At 41.2% G+C, this 14,682-nt stretch overlaps 1 protein-coding gene across 1 annotated transcript in view; it reads right to left on the minus strand.

Moving 5' to 3' along the window:
• Window positions 1–14,473, minus strand: part of LOC126355450 (glutamate receptor ionotropic, delta-2-like) — a 146,186-nt gene extending 131,713 nt beyond the window's left edge. Inside the window, exon 1 of the mRNA XM_050005765.1 lies at window positions 14,272–14,473. Coding sequence (XP_049861722.1) covers window positions 14,272–14,473 — 202 coding nt within the window. The remainder of the gene's footprint in view (window positions 1–14,271) is intronic.
• Window positions 14,474–14,682: the final 209 nt, after the last annotated feature.

The raw sequence follows: 14,682 nt of genomic DNA on the forward strand, positions 1-14,682 counted from the left end.
AGTAGTGCGAGGTGTCCTGATGAACACTCACCAGTCGACGTGCAGACAGGGAAATCAGGACGCGCTCAGTGTGAAGACATTTCAGCTATCAAGATATTAGCAGTAAATTTTCAGAGTGTTCGGAATAAAGTTCCTGAATTTACTGCCTTCCAGGGAGCGTGTGGTGCGCCAATAATTCTCGGGACCGAGACCTGGCTGAACCCTGAGATATGAAGTTCTGAAATATTTAGTGAGGGTTGGAACGTGTATCGGAAAGGCAAATTAGACACCGTATGATGTGGTGTCTTCATTGCAGTTGGCAAAAATATTGTGTCTACTGAGGTGGAAGTAGAGTGTGATTGTGAAGTTATCTGGACACGTTTAACAGGGCTAGGAGAAATAAAGTTAATTGTTGGGTGTTATTACCGGCCATCAGGTTCCCCCGTGACAGTTCTAAAATCATTCAAAGGGAGTCTACACTCTGTATCGCAGAAGTACCTAGATCATGCTGTATCAGTCGGAGGTGACTTCAACCTACCTAGTGTAGACTGGGATATCTATGGATTCATTACAGATGGTACAGACAAGCCGTCGTGTGAATTACTTTTGAACACATTATCCGAAAACTGTCTTGAGCAGCTAATTCGACAGCCAACGCATAATGGAAATATTTTAGATCTGGTAGCCACGAACAGACCAGACCTCATCGACGGTGTCAGTGTTGAGACAGGGATTAGTGATCATGATGTCATTACGACTATGGTTACGAAAATTAAAAAGTCGGTCAGGAAGGCTAGGAAAATATTCTTACTAGAAAGAGCAGATAAGCAATTGTTTGCATCCCACTTAGTAAATGAATCGACTTCATTTACCTCCTGTACGATAGACGTGGAAGAATTATGGGCAAATTTTAAACACGTTGTAAATCACGCATTGGAGAAGTATGTGCCGAAAAAGTGGGTTACGGACGGAAAAGACCCACTGTGGTTTAACTGCGCAATTCGGAGAATGATCAGGGAGCAAAGACAGTTGCACTCGCGGTACAAGAAAGATCGGGAGAATGAGGACAGGCAAAACTTAGCAGAGATTCGTGCTGCTGTATAAAGAGCGATGCGCGAAGCATACAACCACTACCACCGTCATACCTTAGCAAAAGATCTTGCTGAAAACACAAGGAAATTCTGGTCTTATGTACATTCGGTAAGCGGGTCGAAGGCTTCCATCCAGTCACTCACTGATCAGTCTGGCCTGGCAACGGAAGACAGAAAAACGAAAGCTAAAATTTTAAATTTAGCGTTTGAGAAATCTTTCGCGCAGGAGGATCGTACAAACATACTGCCGTTTGAGTCTCGTACAGATTACTGTATGGAGGACATAGTGATAGACATCCCTTGGGTTGCGAAGCAGCTGAATGGGTTGAAAATAAATAAATCGCCACGTCCTGATGGGATTCCAATTCGTTTTTACAGAGAGTACTCTATTGCATTGGCTACTTACTTAGCTTGCATTTATCGCGAATCTCTTGCCCAACGTAAAGTTTCGAGCGACTGGAAAAAAGCGCACGTGACGCCTGTATATAAGAAGGGTAGAAGGATACATCCTCAAAATTACAGACCAATATCCTGAACATCGGTTTGTTGCAGGATTCTCGAACATATTCTCAGTTCGAATATAATGAATTTCCTTGAGACAGAGAAGTTGCTGTCCATGCATCAGCACGTCTTTAGAAAGCATCGCTCCTGCGAAACGCAACTCGCCCTTCTTTCACATGATGTCTTGCGAACCATGGATGAAGGGTATCAGACGGATGCCATATTCCTTGACTTCTGGAAAGCGTTTGACTCGGTGCCCACCTGCAGACTCCTAACGAAGGTACGAGCATATGGGATTGGCTCCCAAATATGGGAGTGGCTCGAAGGATTCTTACAGTACGTTGACCTCGATGGTGAGTGTTCATCGGAGGTGAGGGTATCATCTGATGTGCCCCAGGGAAATGTGGTAGGTTCGCTTTTGTTTTTTGTCTACATAAATGATCTTTTGGATAGGGTGGATAGCAATATGCTGTGGTATACAGGAAGGTGTCGTCGTTGAGTGTTTGTAGGAGGATACAAGATGACTTGAACAGGATTTATGATTGGTGTAAAGAATGGCAGCTAACTCTAAATATAGATAAATGTAAATTAATGCAGATGAATAGGAAAAAGAATCGAGTAAAGTTTGAATACTGCATTAGTAGTGTAGCGCTTGACACAGTCACGTCGATGAAGTATTTGGGTGTAACATTGCAGAGCGATATGAAGTGGGACAAGCATGTAATGACAGTTGTGGGGAAGGCGGATAGTCGTCTTCGGTTCGTTGGCAGAATTTTGGGAAGATGTGGTTCATTTGTCAAGCAGACCGCTTATAAAACACTAATACGACCTATTCTTGAGAACTGCTCGAGCGTTCGGGATCCCTATCAGGTCGGGCTGAGGGAAGACATAGAAGCAATTCAGAGGCGGGCTGCTAGATTTGTTACTGGTAGGTTTCATCAGCACGCGAGTGTTACGGAAATGCTTCAGGAACTCGAGTGGGAGTCTCTGGAGGAAAGGAGACGTTCTTTTCGTGAATCGCTACAGAGGAAATTTAGAGAACCTGCATTTGAGGCTGAGTGCAGTACAATTTTACTGCCGCCAACTTATATTTCGCGGAAAGACCACACAGATAAGATAAGAGAGATAGGGCTCGTACAGAGGCATATAGGCACTCATTTTTCCATCGTTCTGTTCGGGAGTGGAACAGGGAGAGAAGATGCTAGTTGTGGTACTAGGTACCCTCCGCCACGCACCGTATGGTGGATTGCGGATTATGTATGTAGATGTAATGTCGCCTGAGGACACATATACTTGCATATTTTCACGCTATCACTGGAAAAAATTAAAATTGGACAGGAACTAAATGTTCTTTGGGACATGGCAAAAAATGACGGGTTTCCTAAGAACATGACTGATGCATCATTTAAAAAGAAAACTAATAATAAGCCAGTTCTGAAGAAGAAACAACTATAAGAAATACATAGAAACAGAATAAAAACAAAGTTCTTGTATTCCCATGTTTAGGAACTGTTTCAGGCAAAATAACTCGCTGCTTTAAGAACACGAAATAAAAATAAGCTATAAAAACAGTAACAGTTTACAACACCTAGTGAGACACAAATCGGAACCTTTCCCACAACCAGGCATATGTTGCATTAATTGTGCAAATTGCTCGTTTGTATCGGTCAAACGGAAAGGAAGTACAGCATCCAGCTTAAAGAGCAGACGACGATAAATGACAACAAACCCTCCAACTTTGTTGCACATTAAACGGTTTCAGCACAAAATAGTTAGTATTAGCGAATTGTTGTGCGTTTGGATGAGGTACAAAAAGGTGATTGAAGGGACAGAAATTTATAGCCATCTAAGGCACCAGCCCTGTAGAGTTGTTAATGTACACTTATGAAATGGAAATTTTGTGGACAATTTTGCGCCTGTTATGTGACGAGACATTGCAGGGCCACGAGATACCCAGTCGCAACTATAGTACTCGCTCATCAGATATGTCACACAGATCGCCGCTTATCCTGCCCTACAGAGCGGGCAAGCCCCGATCTTGTAAAGCGGAGTTTACTAGTAGATACCCATCCTAATTGGTAATAATGACCGTAGGCCGTTCGCAACCCAGCGCCGATTTACAACGAAAATTTTATAAGCACGCATCGTAGGGATACTTTTGTGTGCAAATTTTTTTTTTAATATGGTAATTCCACCTCTGCGGTGGCTCTCGACTCGGAAGTAAACCGCTTCGAATCCAGGTGATGATGAGATAAAAGATATTATTCAGGTAGTGAAGGGAGATGAAAATTTAATAGTCATGGGTGACTGGAATTCGTCAGAAGGACAAGGGAGAGAAGGAAACATAGTAGGTGATTATGGATTTGGGCTAAGAAATGAAAGAGGAAGCCACCTGGTAGAATTTTGCACAGAGCATAACTTAATCATAGCTAACACTTGGTTCAAGAATCATAAAAAAAGGTTTATACATGGAAGAACCCTGGAGATACTAAAAGGTATCAGATAGATTATATAATGGTAAGACAGAGATTTAGGAATCAGGTTTTAAATTGTAGGACATTTCCAGGGACAGATGTGGACTCTGACCACAATCTATTGGTTATGACCTGTAGGTTAAAACTGAAGAAACTGCAAAAAGGTGGGAATTTAAGGACATGGGATCTGGATAAGCTGAAAGAACCAGAGGCTGTACAGAGTTTCAAGGAGAGCATAAGGGAACAATTGGCAGCAATGGGGGAAAGAAACACAGTTGAAGAAGAATGGGTAGCTCTGAGGGATGAAGTAGTGAAGGCAGCAGTGGATAAAGTAGGTAAAAAGAAGAGGGCTAGTGGAAATCCTTGGGTAACAGAAGAAATATTGAATTTAATTGATGAAAGGAGAAAATATAAAAATGCAGTAAATGAAGCAGGCAAAAAGGAATACAAACGTCTGAAAAATGAGATCGACAGGAAGTGCAAAATGGCTAAGCAGGGATGGCTAGAGGACAAATGTAAGGATGTAGAAGCTTATCTCTCTAGGGGTAAGATAGATACTGCCTACAGGAAAATTAGAGAGACCTTTGGAGAGAAGAGAACCACGTGTATGAATATCAAGAGCTCAGATGGCAACCCAGTTCTAAGCAAAGAAGGGAAGGCAGAAAGGTGGAAGGAGTATATAGAACGTTTATACAAGGGCGATGTACTTGAGGACAATATTATGGAAATGGAAGAGGATGTAGATGAAGACGAAATGGGAGGTAAGATACTGCGTGAAGAGTTTGACAGAGCACTGAAAGACCTGAGTCGAAACAAGGCCCCCGGAGTAGACAACATTCCATTAGAACTACTGACGGCCTTGGGAGAGCCAGTCATGACAAAACTCTACCATCTGGTGAGCAAGATGTATGAGACAGGCGAAATACCCTCAGACTTCAAGAAGAATATAATAATTCCAATCCCAAAGAAAGCAGGTGCTGACAGATGTGAAAATTACCGAACTATCAGTTTAATAAGTCACAGCTGCAAAATACTAACTCGAATTCCTTACAGACGAATGGAAAAACTGGTAGATGCGGACCTCGGGGAGGATCAGTTTGGATTCCGTAGGAATGTTGGAACACGTGAGGCAATACTGACCTTACGACTTATCTTAGAAGAAAGATTAAGAAAAGGCAAACCTACGTTTCTAGCATTTGTAGACTTAGAGAAAGCTTTTGACAATGTTGACTGGAATACTCTCTTTCAAATTCTGAAGGTGGCAGGGGTAAAATACAGGGAGCGAAAGGCTATTTACAATTTGTACAGAAACCAGATGGCAGTCATAAGAGTCGAGGGGCATGAAAGGGAAGCAGTGGTTGGGAAAGGAGTGAGACAGGGTTGTAGCCTCTCCCCGATGTTATTCAATCTGTATATTGAGCAAGCAGTAAAGGAAACAAAAGAAAAATTTGGAGTAGGTATTAAAATTCATGGAGAAGAAATAAAAACTTTGAGGTTCGCCGATGACATTGTAATTCTGTCAGAGACGGCAAAGGACCTGGAAGAGCAGTTGAACGGAATGGACAGTGTCTTGTAAGGAGGATATAAGATGAACATCAACAAAAGCAAAACGAGGATAATGGAATGTAGTCAAATTAAATCGGGTGATGCTGAGGGAATTAGATTAGGAAATGAGACACTTAAAGTAGTAAAGGAGTTTTGCTATTTAGGAAGTAAAATAACTGATGATGGTCGAAGTAGAGAGGATATAAAATGTAGACTGGCAATGGCAAGGAAAGCGTTTCTGAAGAAGAGAAATTTGTTAACATCGAATATAGATTTATGTATCAGGAAGTCGTTTATGAAAGTATTTGTTTGGAGTGTAGCCATGTATGGAAGTGAAACATGGACGATAACTAGTTTGGACAAGAAGAGAATAGAAGCTTTCGAAATGTGGTGCTACAGAAGAATGCTGAAGATTAGATGGGTAGATCACGTAACTAATGAGGAGGTATTGAATAGGATTGGGGAGAAGAGAAGTTTGTGGCACAACTTGACAAGCAGAAGGGATCGATTGGTAGGACATGTTTTGAGGCATCAAGGGATCACAAATTTAGCATTGGAGGGCAGCGTGGAGGGTAAAAATCGTAGAGGGAGACCAAGAGATGAATACACTAAGCAGATTCAGAAGGATGTAGGTTGCAGTAGGTACTGGGAGATGAAGCAGCTTGCACAGGATAGAGTAGCATGGAGAGCTGCATCAAACCAGTCTCAGGACTGAAGACAACAACAACAACAATACTAACAATAAAAATGTAAAACTATCCGTCTGTTTCAGCACGCTAATTAGTTCTGAGATTTTGGAGGCCATCACTAATACTTGTCATTTGGCTGCATGTTGCTGTAGTTCTCTGATTTTTTCATTTGCGGTGTCCAGCGAGTCAGTAATTAATGACGTGCCGTCTTTTAAGGCGATATAATCTAAGTTAATTTTATTTCGATTTCTTCCTAGTTGATTACCTTGCGTACCGATATTGATGGATTTCCTTCATACTCTTACTACCTTTTGTAATGCACAGTTGAACAGTAGAAGTAATAATTCATCTCCTTATCATACGTCTGACGTTATTCCAAAGGGTTTTTACAGTTTCCCATAAATTTTAGATTCGATGTACCGTTTATTGAAGTTCCTTATCTTATTACCGAATCGGGAGTCCTTTATCATGCTGATTAGTGCATTTATATCGATTGAGTCACACGTATTTTTAAAATCTACAAAGGTAATCACATTTTTCGAGTTTCTCAATTTCCTCGTTACTATTACGTTCTTTAGATTTAATATTTATTCTCCACAAGACCTTCCCTTCCCAAATCCTGCTTGATATTCTCCTAGTTATGGACCAAACATTCCCTCAGACTTTTTCAAAGGCGTCGTGAACAAGATCTTATCGTTACTGGCCAGAGAGAGATTCCTTTGTAATTGTTAGGATCTGTTTTCTTTCCTTTGTTGTGCAGTCGAGGTCAGTTGTGATGGTAAGCCGTTATTGTCCACATTTCATTAATGATTTCTGTTCGATGTCCGTTCACGGTCGGCCACTCTTGGTCAGCCTCTCATTACGCCGCCATTACGTTTCAGGCCTCTGGCGGTGTTAACTGTATTGTTACGCTGCTTCGTTTGTCGCCAAGTCAATCAGTAATCCCCCCGACTGTGAGGTGCGCTCGGTTTTCGGTTCTTAAATTGAAAACAAGTTCTTCTTGAATAAGATAGGAGACGACGTACTGGCAGACTTGAAGCTGTGAGGACGGGTCGTGAGTCGAAAGGCTAAGTTCCGAGTTCGAGTCTCGGTCCGGCACACAGTTTAAGTCTGCCAGCCAGTTTCATATCAGCGCACACTCCGCTGCACAGTGAAAATCTCATTGTGCAAGCTCTTCTTGCTGAAATTCACCGACAGCTTGTTGGAGTGTATAGTGCAGGTGTAATGAGCGATGGAAATGTGCGTAAATGGTGTAGGCTGTTTTCAGAAGGAAAAATGTTCATGATGAAGAACAATCTGGACGGCCTACTGTCATGAATGAAGACTTGATAGAAAAATTTGATGAGGCAATTCTCCGAAACGGGCGCTTCACCATTGACAAGGTGCATCAGAAATTTCCACAAGTTACAAGATTGGTAATTTTTCACATTTTTACTGACAAACTTCACTACAAAAAAATCTGTGCGAGATGGGTGCCGGAAATGTTGATAGAAGAACACAAAGCGAATGGCACGTTCTTTCTCTGTTCTTGAGCGCTGTCACAAGGATGGTAACGAGTTCTTGAGCCACATCGCAACCAGTCATGAAACGTGGATTGCGCACTTCAGAGAATAAATGGCAACGCAGTGAATGGCATCATTCAAACTCCCCGACGAAACCACGAAAATTCAATCAAGAATCTTCTACGCGGAAAACTGTGGCCACGGTATTTTGGGCCGGAAAGGCGTTCTCCGTAGACTTTTTGCCAAGAGGAATGACAATAAATGATGACAGCTATTGCGAAACATTAGGCGCGCTATTCGAAATCGCCGATGGAGGCTGCTCTCTAGCGGCGTCGTTCTGCTTCAAGACAGTTCTCGGCCTTATGTTGCGGCAAAAACAAAGATGCAGCTGTACAATTTTCATTGGGAATTACTGGATCATCCAACATACAGCTCTGACTTCGCACCATCAGGCTTACATGGCTTTCCACAACTAAAGGAATTTCTTGATGGAAAGCGCTTGGAAAATGATGACACGTTGAAAGAAACTGTTACTAACTGATTTAACAGTCAGGTGGCTGAGTTCTTTGATGCTGGGATCCAAAAGCTCGTGTCACGACTTGACATATGTTTAAATGTTCATGGGGACTATGTTGAAAAGTGAAAAAATGTGCATATTGTTGTTTGTGATACAATTGACGTTTCTCTTACTCGGTTACAGATCGGTTCTTACTTTAAAAATGACCCTCGCTTATTGTCTTCTGAAACTTTATTATTTTTAAGTTGTTTTATGAATTTTCTGATTTCGTCTACTGTTGGTGACTTTGATTGTATCTGGATAATGTTATCAAAATTAAATTCTTCTTTTAGTGGAACAAAATTTGTAGTTATCTGAAGTCGTCCGTAAGTGTTCCGCTGTACTCTCAGTCTTCTGTTGGCTCAGATCAATAAACTGCAAACTTGATGGTGTGTGCTTCTTGAGACTATTTTTGAAAGTCCCTCGTGTATCTCCGCTTAAAATATGACTCAACTGCCGCTAGTTGATCTGTCGGACTCCAATTTTTTAATATCTTTTGACGCAGCTTTCCTGGTATGAATAAAATTTTTCCTCTTCTTATAATTTTTGTTTTGCATTCCAGTTATTCGAGCTCATCCCAACTCAGTGAATCACAGTTATACAAAAAAATAATATAGCAATGTTTAGCCTATAAACAACTGGAAATTATTTGTTCTACATTACAAAAGAAGAGTAAACGAGCAATGAACAAATAAAACAACAAATCCTTAATTATTTAGGATAGACATTTAATCTACAGATACGATGGAAGGATGTCAATAAAAATATACATTATTAGTGACGTCATAAATCTATTATTATATTTCAATACCATATTAGTAAACAGTGAAGGACTTCGATGTAATTTTTGTCGGGCTCCTAAACTGGGTGAAAATACTGTCACTACATGCAAAAAGACTTACAATTGCTTCTCTGCTCTCCAGAAATTTCGTATCATACTTCGACTTGTGTAATCACTCATTCTATCAAAAATTCAGTATTGCGAAGTAAGTCAACACGATACGAATAGCGGAAACTCTTAGACCGTTAGAACTAACAGAGCATGACAGTGTGCGCCACATCTTCAACATCCATCTACACGATCCAGTCACATGAATGTCAACGTGGAAAAACCACCCACAGACGTCAGGTGCGAGCGCTAGCGGTGGAGGGGGATGCGGATAACAGTGCAGTCGTTATCGTAATGCAGAAACGGAGCGATTTATCTGATGTTCGAAAGGGCAGGATCATTGGCTTTCGGGACAAGGGAGGAAGCATTTCCGAACTTGCATGCCGCCGTGGTTCAAGTATACTATGGGTGGCATAATGGCACTATCTAGCGCCGATGTAATTGTGGTGGACTACGTGCCATGGATGACAGGGATATCTGCGGATATTTTTACAAGCGAATAGACGTGCAACTGTTGAGCAGCTGACCGTCCAGATGAACCAAGCGGCTACCAGCAGTGTCTCCAACAACCGTTCAGCGTACGTTGCTGTGTATGGGCCTCCGCAGCAGGCACGTCCAGTGAGTGGTGGCAGGTAGCTTTCTTAGATGGATCACGATTCATGCGCCACCGGCGTGAAACGTTTCGAAGCAAATACACTGCAACAGTCATCGGAAAGGTCCAGGCCGGAGAAGGGAGTTCCTGGTTTGAGGAATGTTTTTGTGGCATTCCCTGGGTGATCTCGTCATTCTCGTAGGCACAATGGATCGACACATCCTTGGGGATCATGCCCGCCCCTACATGGAGTTTGTTTTTCCGCGGCACAAAATCATCTATCAGCAGGCCAACGCAATGTGTCACACAGCTCGCAGAGTACATGTGTGGTTCAGGGACAACCACATAATCCCATAAACCCCTGGTCACTATACTTCCAATATGAAATCCAATCGAGGACCTGTGGGATGACTTCGATCGGCCTGTTCGTGTCATGGATCCTCATCCGAGAAACCTGCCGCAGCTGGTGCCGGCATTGGAGTTGGCAAGGAAGCACATCACTGTCCGTATCTTCCAGAACCTCACTGCATGTCTTACTGTATTCTCGCAGTGGTGTGCATTAAAAACGGTGGCTATACAGGCGTTTGACAGAGGTCACATTAATAGGACTGGACATTGTATTTGACCCTATCAGTGCTTCATAAGCCGACTTAGGATGATTGCGGCCAGACATGTTACGATGTTACGTGACTACCACACATATATCTACTTCATCAGCTCCTCAGTGCACATGCGTCCCAATACCTCGGGTCAGAGGTTAAGTACCTGTCATATCATAATCTAAACACGAGGTCTCACTTATCAACTGTTCAAGCGGTGCCATAGTATAAAAAATACTTTTTCAAACTTCTTTGTTGCTGCTGCCCGCCTCTGAAACAAGCTGCCCCACATTGCGCACACTTTTTAGTGCTCCGTTGCATTTACGAAAAAACTGAAGCAACTCCTTCTGTCAGCTTCATAACCTTTATCCAAAAATTGACGTAGATGGCCAGTTGACTTCTGTCAACAGTAAATTCTCCCGATTGCTCTACCTTCTATTTTCATTTCTGAATCAGTCAAGTAACGTACTTATTTCCTATCTTCATTATTTCGGTTTTGTCACTTTCATATTTCTCTGTTTCTTCCATTGCTCCTTTCATGTCTATTGTTGCTAGCACTCATAATTTAAATCTATATGTGTGCAATTTATCTTTATTGTTATCCTCGTCATGGATGAATCTAAGCTGTGTTTTTAGCATTATTCATGCCATAGTATTTTCTAAGTAATGAATTCTGTATTAAATGTAACTTATAACATGCTTGCCATAAGAAATTGAATATAAAAATGTAGAATGCCTGGTTACACGTAAGATAGACACTGAGAGCTCTAATTTTGGTAGGTTAAATCGGTAGATATATAAATGTTTTAAGCCTATGTTTGCATAAGATTGTGAGGATCCTAATCGTCATATGTCAAGATACTTGCTATTATTTGTAATATTTGACACTAAATTTATCGAACTGCTTACCGCGGTGACTATGTTGCAGCCACCCCTGATTTTCCCGAAGTGAGGTTTTAAAGTGATCCCTGCTCGGTGACAATGTTTTGATTAATGTCGTGATGGTTGTTAGTGGGCGCTAACCCTTAGTGTGGCAGTCGAGCGGAGAGAGTCGAGTCGTGAGAGTACGGTCTACGCGTCCGAGCCGAACAGTCTGGTTGAGACTAAGCATGGGTCGGCACTGTTCGGTTAAAGTTGTTAATTCGTTCTGAATACGATTATTCGCCCCCTGTTTGTTAACTCAGAGCGGAAAGATCGGTGTCATATAGTGGTATGCGGAATATTAATTACGAGTAATTGTGCATATTTAAATGTGCTTGCTCTGTGTGGAGCTTTCAACAATAAACCGTTTTGTTCGTGATCTGCTAACAATAACTATTCTTAATCTAACCCAACATTGTCCCTCACTTCCATAAATTATCAATCGTTGGATTATCTGCCTCTTAATTAATGGACTTGTGAGGGGCAATAGTCTCGTCCAACGTAGCGAGAACGCACAGGTCGTGTTATAAGATGAACAATAAAAATCTAATCAGCAGATTTAAAGGAGTAACCACAAATTAAAAAAACGAAAACTAATATGCATTAGAGGCAGATACTGAGGCTAAGTGACACTTCGACACGAAAATTAGTCTACTTTGCTTATTTTCATTCACTTATGTCGTATGGTATTATATTTTGGGGTAACTCTTCCCATTCTACAAGCATATTTTTGGCTCAGAAACGGGCGGTTCGGGTAATAAGTGGTGTGAGTTCACGAACCTCTTGCTGACGTCTGTTCATGAGTCTGGGTATTTTGACACTGGCCTTTCAATATGTATATTCCTTATTGTCGTTTCTTGTTACCAATATTAGTTTATTCCCAAGAATAGACACCTTTCACTCGGTTAATACTCGGCAGAAATCAAACCTGCAATTGGATCGGACTTTCTTAACTCTTGTACAGAAAGGTGTGCAGTATACTGCTGCATCCATTTTCAATAAGCTGCCACTCGAATTCAAAAATCTTAGCAGTATTCCACGCGCTTTCAAATCAACACTGAAGAGTTTCCTCATGGGTCACTCCTTCTATTCTGTCGAGGAGTTCCTTGAAAAATTAAGATGATTCTCATTGTATTTCTGGTAGCGTTTACTTAAACTCATGGATTGACTTTTTTCAGGCTCATGAACATTTATTTTTATCTTTTATTATTTTTATGTTGTAATTTCATGTACTGACACGTTCCATGACCTTGGAGATTTTCTCCTCAATTTGGTCGTACGGAACTTGACGTGTAAATAAATAAATAAATAAGTTGTCTGCTAATTTCCAGTGCTAGTCTAACCCTGGAGTTTTTTGTTTGTTACTGTGCAAGCGCCATCGTATATATACTGCCTGCTCGCACCAATGTAAATTCAGCAACGAGTGAGACCTAGTAGAGGATGGGTATCAGAAGTTGAGAGGCATTTTTGTTTAATTAATTAGACAAATACATTTTTGAAGTGTCATTGTGAGCCTAGAGTACACCTTGTGTAAATGTTCTGTTGCTTAGTGTGACATACACTTAGGTGAAAATGGCACGTAGAAACGACATTTTACTAACGGGAGATGCTACGTGGGAAGCATTGTTAGAACAACTCAATCGTGAAGGTCGCGTAAGTGACTTTCTTTGTAAAAGCGATTGTGAAGCTGTTGGTTCTGCAGCATTGCCAAAACCTGATCTGTTTGTCGAATCTACAGACAAGCTATGAAGAAAATAGTATCGCCCACGGTAAGAATAGTCAATGTCGGAATACATATGTTCCTAATGGAAAAGGCCGGCCACTTGTCGATTAACTTTGTAGTCCATATTCCAAGGGTATGAGTAAATAAATGAATGAATTTATGAACAATAGAGAACATATCAAAATATTTCTGTGTAATATATGCATTTCGTTAAACGAATAGCATCTTCATGTAATGAAATTGCAAATAAAATCTTTACATCGTGATCATTTTCAAGCTAGTAAACATTTTTCGATGTTGTTGAGCAACAGTCATAGAGTATTTTTTAAAGGAACACACCGCCATTTGACTTTAGTTATTGTACATTCAAGTACAACCTAGGTTTCGGAAATTTATACCAACTTCAAAGTCTTTGATTTTATGTGTTAAAGCTAGATTGCAAGACACTTATGTTGTTAAGCTCAAGGTTGGCCATAAATTAAGAAAAATATCGGTTCCTCACGAAATGCCAGACGTAAAATCAGCATTTGTAACAGATCAGTAAATAACTGTGGGAGTACATCATATTTAGTAAAAGCACGCTTACGTTCGTAAATAAAAGACGAGAACATGTTTCTTAAAACGTAATGATAGCCTGCTTTTACTAAATACGCCGTGCTCCCACAATTATTTACTAATCTGTTACAAGATGGTGATTTTACATCTGGCATTTCGTGGGGAGCCAATATTTTTCTTAATTTCTGGCCAACTTTGAGCTTGACATAATGTTAAGTGTCCTGCAATATATATTAAAGACATAAAATCAAATACTTGAAAACGGCATAAGAGTCCGAAACTTGGGTTGTACTTAAATAAACAATAAAACAGTCAAATGGCGATGTGTTCCTTTAAAAAAAAACTTTCAAGTTACATCATTGAAAAGCTTCCAAGACAGCTTTTTCTTTTCCTCGAATTTTGGATATATTAATACAAATAATCGTCGAAAAAGTAGAAGACAGCGATGAAATAAAATACTTTTAGCAAATGACCTGAATTTCATTATAAAATATTCCACACACAAGCAGTTTGTCCAGGAAATAATTGAGGGTCACTGTGACACTGGTGTACACTTCTGAAATTAAGACTTCGGCCGACAAAAACATCACGCTGTAGCAAACGATATCTTAAAATAACAAAACACGAGAAGCCCTATAAAGCAAACGACGCTGACCGTAAGTACTGCAGGCGTAAATGGCGCATACGCGCGTGTTCCTCTGGCTGAAGTAGTCTGAGGCCATCAGCACGGCGCCGCCATCGAGCAGCGCCGAGCAGGCGTGGATCGCAGAAAGGGCGAGTCCGACTGCCGGCCACCAACCAGCCATCGCGTAGCCGTCAGCTGGTCCGGCGCACCTCTTGCCTGCTCGACGCCTCATACCGTATTTAAGTAATTGCACTCGCGGCGCTGCTGCAGCGAGACGCGGCTGCGCCGGCGCGTAAAGGACGTTTAAATTATTCCCTTTATTATCTCAGAAATTACCGTACGAAGGCAGCTCTAGCCTCGAAGCGTCCAGATGGCTCTCCAAAGGTATTAGACGCTCGTCAAAGATGAAACGCTGGGAGAGAAATCGTGCTCTACCGGAGT

This window comes from Schistocerca gregaria, chromosome 3, assembly GCF_023897955.1.
Source record: "Schistocerca gregaria isolate iqSchGreg1 chromosome 3, iqSchGreg1.2, whole genome shotgun sequence".
NCBI classification, from domain to species: Eukaryota; Metazoa; Arthropoda; class Insecta; order Orthoptera; family Acrididae; genus Schistocerca; species Schistocerca gregaria.